The sequence below is a fragment of the Triturus cristatus genome, chromosome 10 (genome assembly GCF_964204655.1).
Source record: "Triturus cristatus chromosome 10, aTriCri1.1, whole genome shotgun sequence".
Lineage (NCBI taxonomy): Eukaryota > Metazoa > Chordata > Amphibia > Caudata > Salamandridae > Triturus > Triturus cristatus.
The window spans coordinates 1,134,668,183-1,134,692,178 of record NC_140593.1 but is presented as its reverse complement, the minus strand read 5'-3'; the positions used below and the strand labels follow the sequence as shown (position 1 = coordinate 1,134,692,178).

The 23,996-nt window shown below is 48.5% G+C and overlaps 1 protein-coding gene across 2 annotated transcripts in view; it reads left to right on the top strand.

Moving 5' to 3' along the window:
* LOC146796740 (hexosaminidase D-like) overlaps window positions 1-23,996 on the top strand; it is a 326,342-nt gene that overhangs the window by 130,859 nt on the left and 171,487 nt on the right. For both annotated transcript variants that reach the window (XM_085629431.1, XM_085629430.1), the window contains exons 3-4: window positions 16,200-16,482; window positions 22,538-22,647. In XM_085629431.1, coding sequence (XP_085485557.1) covers window positions 16,200-16,482; window positions 22,538-22,647 — 393 coding nt within the window. The remainder of the gene's footprint in view (window positions 1-16,199; window positions 16,483-22,537; window positions 22,648-23,996) is intronic.

The window sequence follows — 23,996 nt, the reverse complement described above, 5'->3', positions numbered from 1 at the left end:
ATTCGGACGACCTACAACTCGTCACAGTCGAAGAATCGGACTCAGATGACCCAATCCCAGCGGGGCAGCACGTGAGTACCGAAGCCCCTGTCCCAATCACCCCACATAAGGCTCCGGTCAAGACATCGCCACAAGGCCTTCGTCACGATCGAAACATCCCTTCGGAAGCCCCACCCTCGGGCCCGGCTCCGAAGATAATAGAAAAGCCTTCCGGTAGCTCGGGACCGAGCAAACCGCATCTCCCAACACCAAAAATGCCTTCGGTGCCGAGAAAAACACATACGGCTCCAACTCCGGCTCCGGCACCAAGAGACTCGACCGTTCCCAAAAATGTCGAGCCGAAGCATCTCGAGATGAAAACGGTCGATCCCAAGAAAAATATCGACCCGAAAAGGTTAATCGGCCCGAAAAAGACAAACGACTCCAAAAAGGTCACCGAGCCTAAAAAACAGATCGAACCCAAGAAAACGGTCGATCCGAAAACGGACGTCGAAGTCAATAAAGCTCCCGAACCGAACAAAAACAAGGTTCCCGAGCCAAACAAGTCGAAGCCGAAGCCTACAAAACCTTCGACTCCCAATAAGAAAAACCACAAATCTTCGGTGCCGAAATCACCAAACACAGAGGAGGAGCTGTTTTATCCGGATCCTGTCGATCCAAAACAGGGAAAAATCGTCATTGACCCTAACACAGGTCATGTGGTGCTCCACAAGAGGAAAATTACTCCTCCCTTACCCTCTCCTATTCCTCTTAAAAGGAAAGACGTTGCTACTTCTCCTATTAGACCTGTTACTCCTCCTCCTCTCTCTCCTATTCTGCCTTATGTGCCATACACACCTCCCATGCCTCAACAGCCTGATGAGGACCCAGATGATGACATAAATAATGATCCACAAGACCCTTATGGAGATCCTGATGACACAAATCCCAACCAGGACACATGGGGAGACTCATATTCACCGGACAATAACCCACCTATTCTAGACCCCACACCATATCCTTCAAAACCATCCCCTCCTGACGACACCATTGCATTCCATCAGTTGGTAGACAGAGCTGCTAGTTTCCACGGGGTAGATATGCATGCTGACCCTCTGGAAGAGGATTTCTTGCTGGACACCTTCCCAACCACAGAAAGAAGTGTACGCACATTACCCATGCTCAAAGGAGTTTTAAAACATGCACCAGAAATATTCAAAGACCCAATTAGGGCTAGAATACTCAACCCTAGGGTAGAAAAGAAATATAGAGCAGCACCCTCCGACCCTACATACATCAAGGGACAACTACAGCTTGATTCTCTAGTAGTCGCTAATGCAAGAAAAGGGGCTAACTCACAAACCACTAGTGACGCTGCACCACCAGAAAAAGAGTCCAAACTACTAGAGGAATCTGGGAAAAGGGTGGCTTCACAAGCAGCCAACACCTGGAGAATAGCTAACACACAAGCATTGTTAGCTAGATATGACAGGGCGCACTACGACAAGTTAGAGGAGCTGCTACAACATCTCCCTGAGCCATATAAACAACAGGCAAATTACCTTATCCAAGAAGGAAAGTTCATCACTAATGCTTCAATAAAGTGTGCTCTAGATGCAGCTGACACAGCCTCTAGAACAGTCAATACAAGCGTGATGTTAAGGAGACACGCATGGCTTCGCATATCCGGTTTCAAACCAGAGGTGCAAACCACTATTCTCAATCAACCCCTTAACCAAGATTTCCTGTTAGGGCCGGAAACAGATGTCCTATTAGACAAAATGAAAAAGGATACTGACACCGCTAAACCTATGGGTGCACTGCAGTTTTACCAATCCAAACGTTCCTTTCGTAGATCCTCCTATAGAGGTACAGGGAGAGGAAATAATACACAAACCTCTCAACCTTTCCAAACTACCTCCCAAAACACATTTCCCAGAGGTAGAGGAGGATATAGAGGAAACAATACTAAAGGCAGAGGTAGAGGTAACAACAACAACCGTACCTCCACCACTCCCAAACAGTGACCTCTTACACCTGCCTCCAGACCACTTAACACCAGTCGGAGGCAGAATATCACGGTTCCTACCTGTCTGGGAATCCATCACAACAGACAGGTGGGTGAAGCAAATTGTCCATTCTGGTTACTGTCTAGAACTTACATCTACCTCACCCAACATACCACCCAAACACAGACCAATGTCGGAGGAACATACCATACTATTACAACAGGAGGTCTTAGCAATGCTACAAAAGCACGCTATAGAACCAGTTCCTCTGCAACAACAAGGGAAGGGAGTTTACTCTCTCTATTTCCTAATCCCCAAAAAGGACGGCTCCCTCAGGCCCATTCTCGACCTTCGTCCCCTCAATCAATATATACACTCCGATCATTTTCACATGATCACACTCCAACAAGTACTACCACTACTACAGCAAGGCGACTTTCTCGCCACGCTAGATCTAAAAGATGCATATTTTCACATACCTATTCATCCCGCACACAGGAAATACCTCAGATTTGTAGTGCAAGGACAGCACTACCAATTCAAAGTCCTACCCTTCGGAGTAACAACAGCACCAAGGGTGTTCACAAAATGCTTAGCAGTAGTGGCAGCACATCTAAGGAGACAACATATTCATGTGTTTCCATACCTAGATGATTGGCTGATAAAAGCCAAATCACATCAACAATGCCTGCAACACACAGTGACCACAATCCATCTATCACACAACCTGGGATTTTCCCTTAACTACCCAAAATCCCATCTAGAACCCTCCCATATACAGCAGTATCTGGGAGCAACTATAGACTCCACAGTAGCAAAGGCTTACCCAGCTCCAGCCAGAATACAAAACATTCAAGCAATGATCCTAAAATTCCAACCTCAAACTCTTTTGACAGCAAGAGTGTTTATGCAACTCATAGGCATGATGGCATCTTGCATATTCATAGTCCCACATACTCGGCTACAAATGCGTCCCATACAAGAATGCCTAGCAACACAATGGAACCAGGCTCAAGGGAAACTAAAGGACCTAGTGTTGGTAGACAGTCGTACGCATCGCTCTCTGCAGTGGTGGAACACACAAAACCTTTCAAAAGGACGACTGTTCCAAGAGCCAGTTCCACAAGTAGTGTTGACAACGGACGCATCACTCACAGGGTGGGGAGCCCATCTACTTCAACATACAGTGCAAGGTCTATGGACACTGCACCAAAAAATACACCACATAAACTATCTAGAATTACTGGCAATCTTTCAAGCAATGAAAGCTTTTCAAAAACACATAGCCAACAAGACTGTTCTAGTCCGGGCGGACAATATGACAGCAATGTTCTATATACAGAAACAGGGGGGGACACACTCTCTGCAGCTATCACAACTAGCGCAAAGTATATGGAGATGGGCCATTCCACAAAACATCCATCTTCTAGCAGAACATCTCCCAGGAGTAAACAACCAGATTGCAGACCTATTGAGCAGACACAGTCAACAGATCCACGAATGGGAAATTCACCCAGAAGTCCTACTCCCATTCTTTCAAACATGGGGACACCCAGACATAGATCTGTTCGCCACAAAGGAAAACGCAAAATGCCCATCCTTCGCCGCCAGGTCCCACACCCACAGTCAAAGGGCAATGCGATATGGATGAACTGGTCAGGCAGATTTGCATACGCTTTTCCGCCAACCCCACTCATTCCATTAGTGGTACGCAAACTAAAGCAACAGACACTTACGATGATCCTAGTTGCTCCCACATGGGCACGACAACCGTGGTACACAACACTCCTAGAACTCTCTGTAGTCCCTCATCAAAAACTACACCTCTCTCCAAAACAACTCACACAGAACCATGGAGAGATACAACACCCAATCAAATGAACCTAGCAATCTGGCTCCTGAAGTCTTAGAGTTCGGATACCTTAACCTGCCTCCTGATTGTATGAATATCATCAAAGAGGCAAGACGTCCCACTACCAGAGCCTGTTACGCAAACAAATGGAAAAGATTTGTTATTTACTGCCAAAATAATCAAATCAATCCACTAGACGCTTCTGTCCAAAACATAATTTGTTATCTACTACACTTACAAAGATGTAATCTAGCATATTCATCCATAAGATTACACCTAGCGGCTATTGCAGCATACCTCCAGAACAGACAACACGTGTCTCTTTTCCGAATACCACCCATTAAGGCATTTATGGAAGGGCTCAAAAGAATAATCCCTCCAAGAGTTCCACCTTTCCCAGTCTGGAATCTTAACATTGTACTAACTAGACTTATGGGTCCACCCTTTGAGCCTCTACATTCTTGCGAATTACAGTTCCTAACATGGAAGGTGGCATTTCTAATAGCAATCACTTCACTCAGAAGAGTGAGTGAATTGCAGGCACTAACAATTCAAGAACCTTTCATGCAAATACATCAAAATAAGGTGTTGTAAATAAGTACGCCACCAGATGAAGTAAAGTCTCTTTATTCTTGACCATCCGCTCTCACAAAGCCAGGAGCTCACCTGAACATTCTGAGGTGAGCTTCCTCGGATCATACCACTTACTGGTTGGGAAAAGGGGTGATGGAACATACCAACTATATATATTAACAACGAGATTACAACACATCTCCCCTTGCAGGGATTACAAAAACTCACTCAGTGTATACAACTCTGTCTTTGCTCCATGTCTGTCCGTTGTCCAGACGAACCACACTCTTGCTTGTGCTCTCTACTCTTTGAGGTGCTCCAAACTTGCTCGTCCCCGGTTGCACCCTCCCCGGTTTCTTAACACACACTTGGGAGTTGGGTTTAATCTCTACCTCTTTAGCTCCTTGTTTCACATCGTACCAAGCTTTGTACTTGTGTTGATGAGACTCTAGACGTCTCTCCACTCGTCCTAGGTCTGGTACAACTCTTTTTCCTCCCCCCAACCACTTAGGGTTCATCTTAGTGCTGGGTTCCCTTCCTCTGAGAAACACAAATGGGGATATTCCTGTTACCCCATTGGGCGTGGTGTGATACGCCCATAAGGCTTCTCTCAACTCTTCCTCCACATTCAACCCATTGGTGGTGGCTAGTTGAATCTGCTCCTTGATCATCCGATTCACCCTCTCCACCAATCCGTTGGCTTTTGGACAATAGAGAGCAGTTCTCTCATGCTTTATATTGTGTTCTTCCAAAAACTCTCTCATGTTGTCAGAGACGAACTGCACTCCATTGTCCGTTACCAAAGTAGCCGGGATGCCTTCATACACAAAGATGTTCTTTAGGAACGCAATGAGATTTGACGTTGTGGTGGACGCTGTGAATTTAAAATTGACCCAATGAGAAGTGTAATCCACCAACACAAACATAAACCTTTTCTGTGCCCCCAGTATGTCCATGGGACCCACTATGTCCATGGCAAGTTTAGTCCACGGAGATGTGGGTACACTGATGGGGGCCAAGGGAGCACAGTGAATAACTTTGCTCTTGTCACTTCTTGCACAACTGATACACTCCTTTACTGCTTTCTCCACCTCTGAATCCATTCTGGGGAACCAAAAGCAACTCCTCACTTTGTTCTTTGTGAGGCTCCTGCCCAGATGCCCTTCATGAGCCAGGTCTATAACCCTTTTCCTCATCGCTTCCGGTGGGACAATTTTCTCCCCCCTTTGCAAGCGACCAGCTATGATAGACAGTTCAAATCTGACTTCCCAGAAATCTTTAATTATGTCAGGGACCTCTGATAGTTTGTCCGGCCAACCCTTGACAACGAGTTCTTTTAACTTACTCATGGTCTTGTCTTCCACCATGGCCTTATTCCATTCTGCGTCCGTCAGCGAGGGGAGATGCACCGCACAGATGGGAACATCTAACACTTCCTCACTGTGATTGCCTTTGATAGGTAACCTTGACAAGCAATCTGCAATCACATTTTCTGGACCCGGTAAGTACTCCATTTTGAAATTAAAATTTTCTAGCCCTAGCACCCACTTGCTTATTCTGGGGGACATACTCTGTGCTTGTTTTGGCGAAAACATGAATGTAAGGGGTTTGTGGTCTGTGTGAATGGTAAATTTGTTACCCCACAAAAATAATTTGAAGTGATGTACCGCCCAAAAACATGCTAATGCCTCCCTCTCGATGACCGAGTAATTACGTTCTGCCTCACACAAGGTGCGGGAGGCGAATGCTATCACTCTTTCTCCCCCGTCACCTTTTTGGGACAACATGGCACCCAACCCTTTGTTAGAGGCATCGGTGGTCAAAATGGTTCTCTTCTTGGGATCAAATGATCCCAATGCTGTAGATTCCAATATGCACCTTTTTATCACTTCAACCATCCTACTGTGTTCTTCTTCCCACACAAATGCTGTATTCTTCTTCAGCAACTCGCGTAGGCCCACACATAGATCCGCAAAGTTCCTGACAAATTTGGACATGTACTCCACTAAGCCCAAAAAGGATTTGAGCTCCTCCTTGTTGGTTGGGTGTGGAGCCTCACTGACGGCTTGGATTAAACTATGCTTAGGCCTGAACCCCTCTTTGGTGATGGTGTGCCCCAGGTAGTCCACAGATGTTACCTTTATCCTGCACTTGTCCAGTTGTACCGTTAAACCTGCCTCAGTTAATCTGTGACACACTGCATGTAGGGTGGCATCATGTGCTTCCTCTGTGTCCCCATACATCAGGATGTCATCTTGGAAACAGAGTGTGTTCTTTACCCCACTCAGTACCTGCTGCATTATTTTCTGAAACACTGAGGCTGCTGAGGCGAGACCAAAAGGCATTCTCACAAACATAAACGCCCCAAACGGTGAAGTGAATGCCGTCAATGGTCTCGACTCGGGATGCAGCTCTACTTGGTGATACGCCCTAGACAGGTCGATAACTGAAAAGTAAGATGCCTTGCCCATGGTGCTTATCATCTCATTTATGTTGGGGAGAGGGAATCTCTCCACCCAAATACTTTCATTCAAGGAACGTAGATCCACACATAGGCGAATACCTTTCCCATTGCCCTTGGATGCTAAAACTAAGGGCGCAAGCCATTCAGTGGCCTCAACGGGTTGTATGACCCCTATTTCACAGAGTTTATCTAACTCTTCCTTGAGTGTCTCTCTCAAATGAAAAGGAACCGACCGTGTCTTGTGTACCACGGGTTTGGCTCCGAGTCTGATTTTTATTTTGTGCTGAAACTCACGTAGTTTACCCAATTTCTCATTGAAAAGTTTGGGAAACTTCAACTGAAGACTCCTTTCATTACTACCTCTGTCAACCATACTCACTTGATTCTCACCATTGGGATCTAACCTGATCCCTAATTCTCTTTGGTGCTGCCACCCCAGAAGATTGGCACCATGCTCAACAATGTACACACTCCCTTTAGTGGTCCTCCCATTAAAATCAATGTTGCTGTACAGCATGCCCACCAGGGGAATGGGATCTCTCGTGTACCCTTCCGGTTTGATATCAGGAGTCTCTAACATCTCTTTTGACCCCCCCAATGACTCTTCAAAATCATGTATATTCACTAACGTGAAAGGGGAACATGAATCCGCATACACTTCTAGGGGTTTGTTATTGAACATCACAATACATTTAGGATAATTGTGTCTTTCCCCCACCGCCATGCTCCTCACTTGAAAAATATATTTAGCATGTGATTCCTCACCACCACTAACCATGCTCACCGTGTTATTAAACCCTTCTCTGCACACTCTAGCTAGGTGTCCCCTCCTGTTGCATTTCTTACACAAGATACTTCTAGCCGTACACATAGGGTTATTAGCAAGATGATTACTGCTGCCACATCTATAACATTTTGCAATATGACCCTCTCTACTGGCTTTTGTGGCTTGAACTTCCTTCGTGTTCCACTTATTTGCCACTTTAAAAACTCCTTCATTCTGCTCTTCTACCTGTACTTGTGCCACTACCTCTTCTTTAACTTTCATTTCTTTTACGCATTTCGCCGTGTGTTCCACAGATTGCGCAATGGCCACAGCCTCTTTCAAAGTGGGATTTTTAGCTAACAGTTTTTCCTGAATCCTGCTATTGTTTGTGCACCTAACCAGTTGGTCGCGTATGAGAGAATCATTGAGATCCCCGAACTCACACAACTGCGTTAGACCTCTTAGTGCTGCAATGTAGTTACTGATCGACTCGCATTTCCCTTGAACTCTGGTGAAAAACTTGTGTCTTTCCAACACCACGTTGACCTTATCCCCAAAGTGTGACCCAAGCTTCATCAGAGTCACCTCAAAGACATCAATGCCCTCATCATCCTCCAGCTCAGGTTCCGGCAAAGTTTCGTAAACTTTGCGACCGTGAACACCCAAGTTGTGAAGTAAAATATGCTGTTTCCTCAGGGCTGAAAACCTTTCACCTCCCATGGCAATGAGGTATGACTCAAAGAGTTTGGCCCAGTCCTTCCAGTGAATGTCTGGGTCCCCACAGTCGTTCAAAAAGGATGGGGGTTGACTCATGCCCGGTGTTCCCATAGTTGCTGAGATGAAGGAGCCCGCAGGTTTCCTGCCTCCTGAGGCGCAAAGCCGGGAGCTGCTACATTGGTGTTTTAATTCTGTATTTTTAAACTGTGTGTGTTGATCTCTTGCACTCCAGCACTTTGGGGCGACGTGCAGCGGCCCTAGCGCTGTCACGTGACACCCTCTACCGGCTCCCATCGCCGCTGGCCACGCCCACTTCTTGGCCACGCCCCCCTCCCGCCCTACTTATAGCGCTGAATTACGAGCGCTCATTTGGTTTCCTGCCTCCTGAGGCGCAAAGCCGGGAGCTGCTACATTGGTGTTTTAATTCTGTATTTTTAAACTGTGTGTGTTGATCTCTTGCACTCCAGCACTTTGGGGCGACGTGCAGCGGCCCTAGTGCTGTCACGTGACACCCTCTACCGGCTCCCATCGCCGCTGGCCACGCCCACTTCTTGGCCACGCCCCCTCCCGCCCCAACGGTCTACTACTTAAATGTGCATCCCCAGAACGCGCAGCGGACGTGCGCAGCGGGCGCGCCGTTTGCGCGCCGAAGGCGCGCCAAAGGCAAGCCCGTCTGCGCCCGTCCGCGACTGTCCGGGGCGAGGGGCACACCACTCTGCCCCGCCTATCACCTATACCCCGGACCAACTACGCAGTCACCAGGGACACTGGCCTATCACAGCCTCTATTTGTTCTCGTATTTCCTCCCTTGGTCTCTCCCCCGCCGCTCCTCCCCATATCCCCTTTCCTACAGTCGGCCCTTCTCTCTCGCCTGGTAGCATTGTTCTTCCTGCAGCCCCTAAAGCTCTTACGGTGTTTTATCTCAACACCCGGTCTGCAGTCGCCCATGCGCATGAACTATCGGTCCTGCTGGATCTTCATGCCCCGGATCTTCTCTTCCTAACGGAGACCTGGTTCTGCGAGGACTCCCTCCCCGCCCTATTATCCACCTTACCGACCACTTACTATGCCCTTAGGGCTGACCGCCCTACTGGCAGAGCAGGGGGCGGTGTAGCGGTCCTCGCACGTACCGAACTTCCCTTTCAAATCCTATCCCTGCCTGATATCGCAACCACCGAATATCTGGTGATCCGCACCACTGCCACCTCTGCCCCTCTGACCTGTTTTCTCATTGACCGTCCTCCTCAATCCCCCCTACAGTTTCTCTCTGACTTCCTGGATGTTTTAGCCACTATCACAGTCAATAATTCCTCCATTCTGCTTCTTGGCGACTTTAATTTCTGGCCCTCTGATCCCGCTGAATGTCCTTCCTCTAAGGAATTTTCCGACACCCTCCAATCCCTCAACTTCACATCCTACGTTCACTCCTCTACCCACATCAAAGGTCATACGCTTGACCAGATCTGGTCCCTGAACTGCCCTGTGGAATCTCTCTCCATCTCGCCCTGCTCCTGGTCTGACCACCACCTGATTTCATTCTCCCTTCCTATTCTCTCCCCAGCTAAGCCCCCCCGCTCTAAAAACACCTGGGTCCGATCATGGGGCCGAGTCAATCTGGAAAATCTCTCCTCCCTTCTTACCTCCTCCCTCCCTTCCCTGCAGAGTCTGTCCAGTATTTCCCAGGTTAAGGCCATAGACCAGTGGCTCTCCTTTGGCCGCGATTCCGTCGCCCCGCTCAAGCGCATCTCCTCCAAGCGTGAGAAGGACGCCAATCGGTGGTTCAATGAAGAGCTTAAGTCCACCAAACTTAAAGTACGCCGCGCGGAACGGGCATGGAGGAGAAACTATTGCCCCACCTTAAAACTGGAGTATACCACCATCCTTGCCCAGTATAAAAAAGACATCTTGGAGGCTAAAACATCATATTTCTCCTCCAAAATCCTAGACGCGGAAAACCAGTCTAGGGAGATATTTACGATCGTCCACAACCTGGCGTTCTCGGACAGAACCACCCTTAAGCCTGCACCGTCTGATGAACTCTGCCACTCCCTAAATAACTACTTTATTCATAAAATCGCTACCATTAAGGCCAACATTCCCCCCCTTCTCCCTCCTTTGTTGACCCCCAATGTCCCCCTCCCAAGAGTGAACTCATCTCCTTCCCCCCCATCACTAGGGAATCTCTGACCTCCCTAGTTCCCTTGGTCAAATCTGGTTCTCCGCTTGACCTCTGTCCTGCCCACATTCTCCGCCACATCTTTGTTACCTGCCCAGACCCCCCCCCCTACATCTCCTCAACAGCTCTCTCGCTCAAGGTGTAGTTCCCAAACCCTTGAAGTCTGCGGTTATTGTGCCTATTTTTAAAAAACCTGGAGCAGACCCTTCTGTCCCTGCAAACTTCCGCCCCATCTCCCTCTTGCCATTCCTGGCCAAGGTGCTCGAGCGCCATGTCACCTGCGCCCTGAGCTCCTTTGTGGAGACGCATGGAGCTCTTGCTCCCCGTCAGGCCGGCTTCCGCCCCGCACACTCCACGGAGTCCGTTGTCATCTCGGTCCTGGACAACCTCAGGGAGGGTATGGATACCTTTCAGCGCCAGGCCCTAGTGCTCCTCGATCTCTCAGCCGCCTTTGATACGGTGGACCATACCATCTTGCTTTCCCGTGTCAAGGCGGCGGGGATCGGGGGGACCGCTCTGGTCTGGCTCTCCTCCTTCCTGAGGGACCGCACCCAGGCTGTCCGCCTGGGTGACTTCACAGCGGACGTCCGGAAAGTCCAGTGTGGGGTCCCCCAAGGCTCTTCCCTTTCCCCACTTTTGTTCAATCTGTATGTTGCCCCTCTTATCTTCTCCCTCCAATAGATGGAGGTCGCCGTATTCAATTATGCGGATGACCTCCAGCTTGTTTTTAATCTATCCTCTTCCCCCTCTTCTGTTCTTAACTTTCAATCTGTCATGCTCCATATCAGGGACTGGATGAACCATAATCATCTCAAACTTAACCCCGACAAGACCGAGCTGGTATTAACGGGTGGCTCATCCAGCCCCTGGTCTCCTCTTTTCTGGCCCCCCTCCCTTGGCCCCTCTCCTGTACCCTCTTCCTCTGTCAAAACATTAGGCATACAAATCAATTCTCAACTCACCCTTCACTCCCAGGTTAGCTCTGTGGTATCTTCTTCCTTCCTTTCACTGCGCACTATACGCAGGGTGTCCCGTTTCTTCACTTTCTCCGCCCTCAAGCTTATCATCCTGGCCATGGTGGTGTCCCGCCTGGACTACGGCAACGCCCTATATGCTGGCATCCCCGCATATAGCCTGCGACGCCTACAACAGATACAAAACCAGGCGGCCCGCCTGGCCTTCAAACTCCCCAAATTTCATCACTCTACCCCTCTTCTGAAATCCCTACACTGGCTCCCGGTGCAAGCCAGGGTTCAATTCAAGCTCGCCTCCATCACCTTCTTGGCCCGACTTGGCCTGACACCAGCATTCATCTCTTCCGAGATCACTCCTTACGTTCCCACCAGGGAACTACGCTCGTCCTCCCAGTCCCTCCTCTCCATCCCACGCTACCGGAGAAAGAAGTGGGGAGGCTCAAAATTTGCCACCCTTGCCCCGACCCTCTGGAACTCCCTCCCCTATGAACTTCGCTCGATCACTCTGTACCCGCAATTCCGTAAACACCTCAAGACCTTCCTGTTCATGAAATCCTTTGAATAATACGTTAGCAGCTCCCCCCAGTCTTCTAGCCCAGGACCCCGTTAACTACAGCGCCAAGAAACCGCTGGTAAACGTGCGCTCTACAAGTAATTTTAAATTCAAAATTCAAATTCAAATACAGATATCGATTGAGCCAGAGGATATGCGGGGTGAGGGTTCTCCAAGTCACAGGAAGCCTAAGGGACCCACACCTGCGCCTGACAGTCACTCCCCTACAACTCTGGGTACCAGATCACCTTTCCACAATTGCAGGATACAAAGCGTTATGCCACAGATACTTCGCGCACTCACCCCAGTCTCGATGAAGAGCAGAATCACAACTTTACCTGGGCACTGTCTTCCGCCTGCCTCTAACACCATAAATCAAAGAAACAACTAGAAACTGACTGACATACGACACGAAATTGACGTGAAGTAATCTCATATGATGAGGTACAAGATGAAATCCTGAGTATAAAGGTTAATTAAGGTGTGCGCGTCACCGTGGTGTGTACACACACTGCTGAGAGAGACAGGAAAGGTGCGAGGCAGATGTACCACATCAAAGGAGACGGGAAGTAAAGAAACAGTGCCCCTATGAACAGCTTTATATGTCACCGGAACCGGGTGCATAACAGATGAAACTTGAAAGAAGGTGTGCGTGTCACCGTGTACGGGTGCACACACAATGCACTGACCCAAGGAGAATGTATGAATAGGCAGTACGAGGGTAAAAATGTACAGTACCTGCGTCGCTCCTGACGAGAGAAGAATGTCCTCAGAATGCGCTTGCGCAGGGAAACCTGATATTAATGTAGGTTTGTCGATTCCCTTGTGTGGACTAAGATTCTCTTCAGGCAGACAGTATTGCAGGGATTCCAAGGGAAGCGCTGACAGGAACTGACGAGGACCGGCCCTCCGCGGCTGGCGCGCCGACTCCTGAGGGAGGATCTTGCCTCACAGGACGTCCGTTCGCTGAGACTGAGACTGCTCCTCACGTCGTCACCCGAAGAGCTGGCAGACACCCGTCCCTCCACGACTTCCACAACGGAGCGCTGAGACAAGATTTCCACTTCAGCACCGCCAACCAAAGCTGATCTGCCACGCCGCTCCAACCGCCGTCACCTCCAAATTCGTCAGAATGGTGGATTTCCTCAGCGACCCACGGCCTCATCCGAGAACCGATCCACTGTAGCCGCTGGTTCCACAGTAAGCTGTTCTGACAAGGCGCTCCAGAATGAAAGTGTCTGTCTGCTCACTGCACCAGGAGCAGACTGAAGCTGCGTAGACCAGGTAGGTGTAATCACTGTATGAGGGTCCGTAAGCTCTAGGGATTCATAGGACACAGAAGCCGTAGTGTAAACACCGCGTAATCCACGAGGCGGCAACACAAGATCTCAAAGACCAGTATTATTTCGCAAGGCAGCTGTCCACTACTCCATCAAGCCTGCCCACGAGCTGCACGTTGAAAGAAAAAACAGATCCTCATAATGATTTCCCTCCTAGTGCCGTGTCTCCTTTGCTTGTGCACTCTTCATTAATTTATAAGTCCTTCTTGAGAGAGTGAAACAGAGGGGAGATGGCCACCTGCCCCCTTCGCAGTTCGTCGCCAGTGTTGTAAATAAGTACGCCACCAGATGAAGTAAAGTCTCTTTATTCTTGACCATCCGCTCTCACAAAGCCAGGAGCTCACCTGAACATTCTGAGGTGAGCTTCCTCGGATCATACCACTTACTGGTTGGGAAAAGGGGTGATGGAACATACCAACTATATATATTAACAACGAGATTACAACATAAGGTAGTTCTCAGAACAAACCCTAAATTCCTACCAAAGGTCATAACTAGTTGTCACATTAACCAATCAATTGAGTTACCTGTCTTTTTTCAAAAACCACAGTCAGTAGCTGAAAGAGCACTCCACACACTGGATGTCAGAAGGGCTCTACTCTACTACATAGACAGAACTAAACCATTTAGGAATACAAAACAATTGTTTGTGTCTTTCTGTCAAACTCATAAGGGTAACCCTATTTCAAAGGCATGGATAGCCAGATGGATAGTTAAGTGCATACAAATATGTTATCAAAAAGCTAAACGCACATTAACTATTCCCCCAAGAGCACATTCCACGCGCAAAATGGGGGCATCCATGGCTTTTCTAGGGAATATTCCCTTAGAAGACATTTGTAAGGCAGCTACATGGTCTACCATACATACCTTCACTAAACACTATTGTGTTGATGTGCAAGCCAAACAACAAGCTTCTGTAGGTCAGGCTGTCCTTAAAACACTTTTCCAGACTACTGCAACTGACACCGGTAACCACCACTAGAGGAGGAACTGCTATACAGTCTATGCAATAATGTGACTGCAGCAGCTCATATGCCTCGAACGGTAAATGCTACTTACCAGTATGCATCTGTTCTTGGCATGTAGAGCTGCTGCAGTCACATGCCCACCCTCCTCCCTGGTGCCGAGCGCAGTTGCAGTACTATCTTACTTAGATACATTTACATGGACACCTTTCTTTCTATTACTATCCTCCATCTTTGCCACAATGGCGAAAAAACAATCTGACGATGGAGGTGCTGTCCATGCGCACTGTAGTCCAGGGGAGGAGTCACCTATCTCGTGAGACCTCGAAGACTCTTCCAAGACAACAACGTGCAACATCCAGACCCAACACTAGGCGGCGATCTAATGCAATAATGTGACTGCAGCAGCCCTACATGCCAAGAACAGATGCATACTGGTAAGTAGCATTTACCTTATATCTTCTGGTACAATATTTAAAGTATATGTTATAGTGTGTGCAGCTAGTTTTTAATGACTTGCGTGAATATCTTAGTTTCAAATCTTAAATAGAAGGGCAGGGTGTTCCAAGTCTTAGTTTCCATCACAGAGAAAGTGCGTCCACTGGACCTAGTTTGCTTATTTTGGAGGACCCTAGTTATGAAGTCAGTGGCTGATCTTAACTTTCAAGTGGGACAATAGTATTGAATTTTATATTGAATATAGACCGTCCCCAGGCAGTTCAAAGCTCGAAAGAATGGTCACATGGCCTTCAAAAGTATCCTCTTTCAACCGGTATCCTGTTTTGATCCTTCAGTGCACCAGTGGCCAAAGTGATTTGAGGGCTTTGTAGGGCAGCTTCGCAGCAACATTTTGTATTCTTTGCAACCGCATAATCAGACTTGGGAAGTGTTAAGAGTTGCAGTAACTAGGGAGACTCAGTATAGACACCTGAACCACCAAGGGACTTGTCTTTGCTGATAAATGTGGTAGAATCATATGTAACAGTCTCAAAAGAAGGCATCTTGTGGTTGACAGCTTCTTTATTCGGCTTGTCAGAGACAGGTTAGTGTTGAAATAAAATCCAGGATTAAGGACCGAGGCTGAAGGTACTGGAGCTTCTTCTTCTAATTTAAGTGGCCAAAGGCTAGGTGGTAATCTAGGAGTTTATGTACACTGAACAATCTTCTGATGTCCACCAGAATGTATTTGCTTTTTCAGAGGAACACTGATTTTGGCTGCTGTGGCGGACTTTGAATTTCTTTTTTTTTAGTTCCCCTTTAGAATTGTGTTTACAACCTGAACATATTATTCATAAATAATTTTGGAAGAATGTGCTATAAAAAGTATAGCCATGCACCATTTTGCACTAAACTTTTATATGCCTGACTTCCATCCATAAGTGCCCTCAGAGTTTTGTGTATCTTATTGTTCCCTCGTGCTTGGTGTTTCAGTACGAAAATCTTTCACACTCACTAAAGGCAATTTGCTGGGAAATCCAGGGTTGATCCTCCCTCCTTTGAGTCAAGGATGAGTCCTTCGTTTGTGACCCTGAAAATAGAAATATATCGAGCTTTCAGTGATCTGAAAACCAAGATTTTATAAAAGACATGCAGGTGCTGATGGTGATAGTAGAATAGCAATAGCATATATTATCGGCCTGTGGTTGTGACATTAAATCTTGGTTCACTAGTGACTGCATAATCTCATGTAGATCTGGATCTACTGAAGAAATGTTTCATATACCACTCCATCTTATTCTTTCCTCTGCTGTTGCTGCATAGTTTACACTTTTCTTTTGGGAGTGATGCACTTATTTGTGACACTTTTTGTTTGTCTTCTTTTGTACAGGTCCTCAAATATTGTGCGGCTTCCTAGGTTGGAAGATGTACAGGTTCCCAAACCAAAAAAAACTCAGGATTTATTTTGGGAGAAAACCCCAGCCATTGATGCTGTACATGATGAGGAGAGGAAGGAACTCCCTCCTCAACCCCCAAAGGAAGAGGCTCCTAATGCAAAGGAGGATCTGCCACCAGTTGATAGTGTTCAACCAGCCCCTGAAGGCTTCAGACAGAAGAGACTTGTCCACCTGGACCTCAAGGGGGCTGCCCCCAAAGTATCCTATTTTGAACAGGTGAGACACCCCGGTTAATGTAGAGAACGCCTCTTTCATGAGATAGGCAGGCATGTGTCCGTGCATGTTATTCCACAGTTGTTAGAGGAACGTGAGCACGAGAGTGCTGTGAGATAAATTGACATTAGAGAAAAGGCACCCAAGGATATGCAAAATGAGGATCAAAGATAGGCAGTGGGTAAATCATCTAAGCGAGTCATCTAGGATGGTGACTGTGAGGAGCAGAAAGATGGAGAAGAAGTAGGCTCTAAAGATGGGTGTACGAAGATGAAATAAGCAGATCATTGAGTCAGAGAGGAAGGGCTTTTAGATGTAAAGAAGGGTTGTATGAAGTGTTAGAGAGCAGTGCTCAAGAATCAGAGTATGACAATGTTCTGGTAATCATTAAGAAAGAGATTTGTAGCATCATTGGGGGTTTTGTAGGGCCAGATATTGGATGTCTTGGGAAATAAAAACTCTTTGGGAGTTACAAGGAGTTCTGGCAGAGAGAAGGCTCTGGGTCAAAACCACAGGTCCTGAAAAAAGCAAAAAGCCAGAGCAACAGCAAGTTAAAGGCGTTGGTTCACTAAAATATTAAAATATTTATGCTATCCCATACATATATGGGATAGCCGAAGAGACCTCAAACGGCCATTGACCCCCCCCAGAGGTAACAGGGTTGACTGCTTGTCTTCCCCATAACTCATCAACAGTCTCTTGTTGGCTTCTGAAGAGTTATGGGAATGGTACTAAAAGTAAACATGACGCTTAGAGCCCTGTTTGCCTGCATGACCCTTGAAATCAAAGGTCAGCAAATGCAGCACTAGGATCACCACCAAAAGGCAAGCCAGGGATGGCAGCAGCCTTCCGTGACTATCCCTAATTGATATCCATGTGCGAGTGCTTGGGAAGTCAGAGGGAGGTTAGAGAAGTTTAGAAAGGGAACTACTAATAAATGGAGAGAGAGAAAAAAAGAGAAAGAGGTAGTTGCTCTTACAGGCAATTCAGTTGATAGTGTCTGCATTAAAACCTTCTGAACCTGACCGAGAGTAAGGGGGAGCTGGTGGAGTTTTCGGAGCAGAAGGAGAACTCTAGGAGACATACTTCTTTGGGCAGAGAAAGAGCCCTGTCAGTATCAGGCAGAGGATAGGAAGTCATAGGTTCAGGCCTTTCATTCCCGAGAGCAGAGCACCTTTAGACCAACACAGGATAGCTACTAAATTGTTCTCATCGAGCATTAGACAGGGATGAACCAGCCATCTAATGTTTGCTCAAGAAAGTCAAAAACATCTAAATGGACCACCAAACACTGGATGAATAGGCATGTGTTCTGGTTTTGGTATGAATCAGAGCAGCCATTGTGAGAAGGTAGTCAAAGGAGCAAGTAGAGAAGCTTGACTATGGCAACGGACAAAACACATGCAAGCCCTTTGTGCTTACATGTGTTCTTAGCGCTGCCATAGTCAAGCCTGACACGGTCTGATTATTATCTTTTGCACATGGGTAGTTAGTAACGACTGCTTTACACTCTTGCAATTATATTATGAACATTGCACATATATGACACCTCAGCGATTATCAAGTTTTAACGCAGCGCACCCTTGACATGCCCTCAGTGTGGTATAGAGCAAACAACGTTTCTCCACATGACTTGGGATTGTGCCCGGCTTAAGATATACTGGACAGAAGTATTGCATGTGCTGCTGGATGTTACAGGGGTCCATGTTGGGGCTTCAGTTAAACATTGTCTTCTGGGCATTCTCCCAGCCCCCAAGACCGGGTCCCGTATGCAACACAGATTTGCCCTCCTGAGACTTGTGCAGGCTAAGTGCCGCTTTGCAATACACTGAACACACCCCACAGCCCCCACCCCCCACCTCTAGGCTGAATAAATGAAGAGCTTATTTGAATGAATGGGATGTGGCTGAGGAGCATTGTTCACGCTTGGGTCACAATGACAAAAACGCAGAACACGACTTAGAGGCTTGGGGGATATGTTGGAGAGGCTAATGTCAGATGAGGAGCTGGAGCTGGGAGATGCAGTAATGGCTCCTTCCCAGGCTGCGGGATCCACCATCAATCAATCAATCAATCAATCAATGCATTTGTAGAGCGCACTACTCACCCGTGAGGGTCTCAAGGCGCTGGGGGGGTGCTGCTACTGCTCGAACAGCCAGGTCTTGAGGAGTCTCCTGAAGGTCAGCAGGTCCTGGGTCTGCCGCAGGTGGATTGGGAGGGCGTTCCATGTCTTGGAGGCGAGGTAGGAGAATGATCTGCTGCTGGCGGTCGCTTGTCGGATGCGGGGGACCGTGGCGAGGGCGAGGTCAGCGGAGCGTAGCTGGCGGTTTGTGGGTATAGAAGGTGAGTCGCTCGTTGAGGTATGCTGGTCCCGTCTTGTGGAGTGCTTTGTGAGCATGTGTGAGGAGATTGAAGGTGATCCTCTTGTTGACGAGGAGCCAGTGCAGATCTCTCAGTTGGGATGTGATGTGGCTGTGGCAGGGGATGTCGAGGATAAGGCGTGCAGAGGCGTTCTGTATGCGTTGTGGCCTTTCTGGAGTTTGGCCGAGGTTCCCACGTAGAGGGCATTGCCGTAGTCCAGTCTGCTGCTGACGAGGGCCTGGGTGACCGTCCTTCTGGTTTCGGTGGGGATCCATCTGTAGATCTTGGCGAGCATGCGGAGGGTGTTGAAGCAGGAGGAGGAGACGGCGTTGACTTGCTCGGTCATTGACAGCGATGAGTCCAGGATGAACCCCAGGTTGCGTGCGTGGTCGGTGGGCGTCAGTGCAGCTCCCTGCGCGGCCGGTCACCAGGAGTCGTCCCAGGCGGAGGGAGTGGAGCCGAGGATGAGGACCTCCGTCTTGTCTGAGTTCAGCTTCAGGCGGCTGTTCTTCATCCATTCGGCGACGGTCTTCATTCCTTTGTGGAGGTTGGTTTTGGCGGTGGTGGGGGCTTTGGTGAGGGAGACGATCAGCTGTGTGTCGTCGCGTATGAGATGATGTTGAGGTTGTGCGATCGGACGATGTTGGCGAGCGGTGCCATGTAGACGTTGAAGAGTGTTGGGCTGAGGGACGATCCTTGGGGTATGCCACAGATGATCTTGGTGTCTTTAGATCGGAATGGAGGGAGGCGTACACACTGGGTTCTGCCGGGGAGGAAGGAGGAGGTCCAGTCCAGAGCTTTGTTGCGGATTCCTGCGTTGTGGAGGCGTGTGCGAAGGGTGTGGTAGTAGACGGTGTCGAAGGCGGCCGAAAGGTCCAGGAGGATGAGGGCCGCGGTTTATCCGTCGGTGGCGGCGATGAGGGCTGTTTCGGTGCTGTGGTTGCTGCGGAATCCGGATTGGGACGGGTCCAGGATGCTGTTTTCTTAGAGGAAGGAGGTCGGTTGCTTGTTGACAATCTTCTCGATGACTTTCGTCGGGAACGGGAGTAGGGAGATGGGCCTGAAGTTCTTGAGGTCCTTCGGGTCTGCCTTGGGTTTCTTGAGTAAAGCGTTGATCTCGGCGTGCTTCCAGCTCTCTGGGAAGGTGGCGGTCTCGAAGGAGTTGTTGATGATCTTGCGGAGATAGGGTGCGATGGTGGAGCTTGCTTAGTTGAAGATGTGGTGTGGGCAGGGGTCTCTACGGTGAGCCAGAGTTGTGATGGTGTCGTTGTCGTGTGTCCAGGAGAGCAGGGGGTCGGTGTGGCTGGGGGGCGGTGGGTCTGAGGTGTCGGTGGCTGTCGTTGGGGCCTTGTTGAAGCTGTCATGGATGTCTGCGATCTTGCGGTGGAAGAAAGTGGCTAGGGAGTCACAGAGGTTTTGTGATGTCTGGATGTCGTTGGAGTTGGAGCTGGGGTTGGAGAGTTCCTTCATGATGTTGAAGAGCTCTTTGCTTTTGTGTGAGTTGTTGTCGATGCGTTCCTTGAAGGAGGTCCTTTTGGTGGTAAGGATGAGTTGATGGTATCTGCGGATGGCGCTCTTGTGGACTGCATTGCTGTCCGGCGTCTGTTTGCGGTGCCACTTCTTCTCGAGCCTTCGGCAGGTCTGCTTGGATGCCTGGAGGTCGGCAGTGAACCAGATGGCTTTTCTGTCGGTGCGTCTGTTAGAGGGTTTCTTGATCGGGCGAGAGTGTTGGCGCAGTCGTCGACCCATTGCCTGAGGTTGCGGTCGGTGGTGTCAGTTGATGCGTTTTGGGCGAGGGTGGTGATAATCTGGTCTTCGGTGTTTTTGGTCCAGCTGCGGCGGGGGGCCCGTTGTGTGTGGTGGTGTGTAGTGGGTTTCTCATAGGTGAAGTGGATGCAGCGATGGTCGGTCCAGTGGTGCTCGGTGGTGTGGCAGAAGGTGACGTGGTTGCTGGCGGAGAAGATGGGGTCGAGCGTGTGTACGGCGGTGTAGGTGGGAGTCGTGATGAGCTGTTTGAGTCCGTGGTTGGCGAGGTTGTCGAGCAGGGTGGTGGAGTTGCTGTCATTGGTGTTCTCGAGGTGGAAGTTCAGGTCTCCGAGGAGGATGTAGTCCGTGGATGCGAGGGCGTGCGTGCTGTTGAAGTCGGTGATGGAGTCGCTGAACTGTGGCCGGGGGGGGTCTATAGATGAGGGTTCCTCTGAGGGGGGTGTTGGGGTCGATGTGGATCTGGAAGTGCATGTGTTCGGCGATGCTGAGGGTGTCGTCGGTGCTGGCTGAGATTCTGAGGGTGTTTCTGTGGACGATGGCGATTCCTCCTCCGGCTCCGTTGGTGCGGTCTCTGCGGGTGATCTTGTAGTCGTCCGGTATGGCTATGGCGATGTCGGGTGCCGAGGTGGGGTTTATCCAGGTCTCCGTCAGGAAGGCGACGTCCGGGGAGGAAGAGTCGAGTAGGTCCCAGAGTTCGATGGCGTGCTTGCGGGCGGAGCGGGTGTTGAGTAGTATGCATCTGACGTGGTTGTGTCCTACCCTGGTGGGCGAGGTGGCGGCCTGGAGGCTTGGGAAGCTACAGCTCCAGCAGGAGAATGGTCCTTGGGTGCGCTTCGGGGTGGCCTGGAAGCAGGTGTATGATCGGCCGGCGTTGAGTGCCTGGAGGGTGCTGACGTCGTAGTGGTGGCAGGTGTTGTGGCGTGCTTGGGGGCCAGGGTGTCTGGCGCTGGGCGCGGTCCAGGCACGGACGTGCTTGCCATAAGCGTGCCCGCTGCGTGCGTCCGCTGCGCGGCCGCGCATCTGACGCCATTAAGAAGGGGAGGTGGGAGGGAGAAGCTGCTGGGAGGCGGGTGGGGGGAGCGAATGCCAAGCAAGGGGGGCGGGGCCACAAGGAACGCAGCGGTGGGAAGGGGAAAGAAATGCGGAAGAACAAGAGATGGGTGAAAAACAGGCAGCAGAAAGAGTCTAAATAGATGCAAAAGAGGTGAGAGAGGTGAAATGCAGTGCCAAAACTGACAAAAATGAAGAGAAAAGCGGCAGGCGGGCGGGAGGGGAGAAGCAGATCAAAGGTCTGGCGTGAACTCGCAGCAGCAGCGAGGGTGAGAGCACGGGCACCAACTGGTGGAGCTGTGCGGCGTGGAGAACGACCTTCCTGTGGACAGGGTCAAGGGTCGCTCACCGGTGCCCATATTTGCACAGGTGGTTCATTCCTTGAATGTTTGACTGATGCTGCAATGAGTTAGCAGGTGTGGGGTACGTGTGGGAGGGAGCTACCTGTGGCAACGCTGACAGGGTGGTTGTGCACTGTATGTTAATATGAAGGTATGTTCTCTATAATTTTGCTCCTGGGTTGAAAGAACCGACAGTTTACCCAGTTTAATGTAGGAGGCTGCATTGGTAATCTGAATTGTATGAAAAATCCTTACTTTTTCTTTTCTCTGCTCCTTGACCTTGTGAGACAACATGTTATGTGCTTTAAAACAAGCTAAAAAAAAGTGTCCGGGTTAGAGCCAGTTGACTGTCTGTTTCCTGTCTGGTGGCAGGCGTTGATATGCCTGATCAGTAACCTTTGATCCCATTGCTTCCATATTTGCCGGGCGGGGAGGTAGTTGCCCCTAGGTTTGAGGTATGGTAGTAGATTCAGGCCATCCGTGGCTTGGATACTGGCTGAGCCGATACAGTCACTGATCTTTGATGTTGTGTCCTGCAGGTGTTCCCCCTCTTTGCCAAGCTTGGTGCCACCGGACTTCTGATAGAGTATGAAGACATGTTTCCGTTTCATGGGGAGCTCCAGATTCTCAGATCTCCATATGCTTACAGGTAAAGCACAGTCATGGCTTCCTCAGGCAAAGTAGGAGTTAGATGTCATGCTCCAGTAATTTGTATAGCAAGACCTGATCTTGTGTGAGAGTGAGAAGTTTTTCTGCAAGGAGACCCAGGAAGCGACAGAGATACAGGCATTGGCTAGGAAGTCTATTATCACACAGTGAGGGTTTTAAAAGCATCACCAAAAGAGCTGACAAGAGCAGGTATCTCCAACATGTAGTTCTCCAGCTACTTCTAAGTGGCTCTCCAGTGTGTAGCCCAGATTCCAAAATTTGGAGACTTTTTTTGGGCTTAATTATTATATGCATAGCTAAATTGAAAAAAGTGAATTCATGACACGCATGCATTTTCAGATTTTATAAATTATGTTTGGAAAACAATGGTTACATTTCCAAATTATAATCAAAGCTGATGTTTGGGTGATAAATCATGTGTTAATGAGGCGATTCGTTACTAATATTATACTTTGGTGCCAGGGGCATTGCAGCTACCGCTGTTATGTATTACTCATGTAAAGGCATTCCAACTAGGCAATGCTTTTTTTACATTATTGCTGACATCCCGCCCTGATGCACTGAGGTGTGATCACTGCTGGTAATTTTGCATATGGTGGCCGCTAATGTAATCTTGAAATGGTCACAGTTACAACAACAATGATACTGGTAACTTGGAATGATTTTAATTGAGAATAAGTAGCTCCAATTACAGAAACAGTTGGAGAATCCTGGCCAAGAGTAATCCCTCTGCACCAAGGAGACAGGGTATTGCTATACAGAAATAAAAACTACTTCCCCAGGGTGATATTATTTATACCCTCAAGTCACACAATCACATATAAGCCTATGCAATGTGATTCAATATATTGTTTGAACACTGTGAAGCACAAAAACCTAACCAATTAGAATTTCAGTACAATTATTTATCATAATGATTTTATCAATCGTCGTTTTGTCTAGAAACACAGTCAAATGCACAAAAAGCATAAAATCACATACAATTATTCAGCAAGCATAAAAAAGGAAGAAATGTAAAAACGAGCAATAAAATTAGTCTTCAAAAACACATATCCACTATTTCATATCACTGTACGATTTCATTCTTCATATACAATTTGATCAGTGCTAATAGCTATGCAACAGTTCTACCTCGACCCGTTTAGGTAGTATGAGAGTCTAAAACCACTTTCCTCAAGGCCCATTTGAATATATATTCTTCCTAAAGTGAAACATTTTATTACATAAAAATACAACAATTGCAGCATCTCGTTCAAAAGCTTCACAATGGGACGTTTATGTTAAGAAACCCCCTATGGGTTAAACTGACGTCCTTCTCTTTAAGATCCT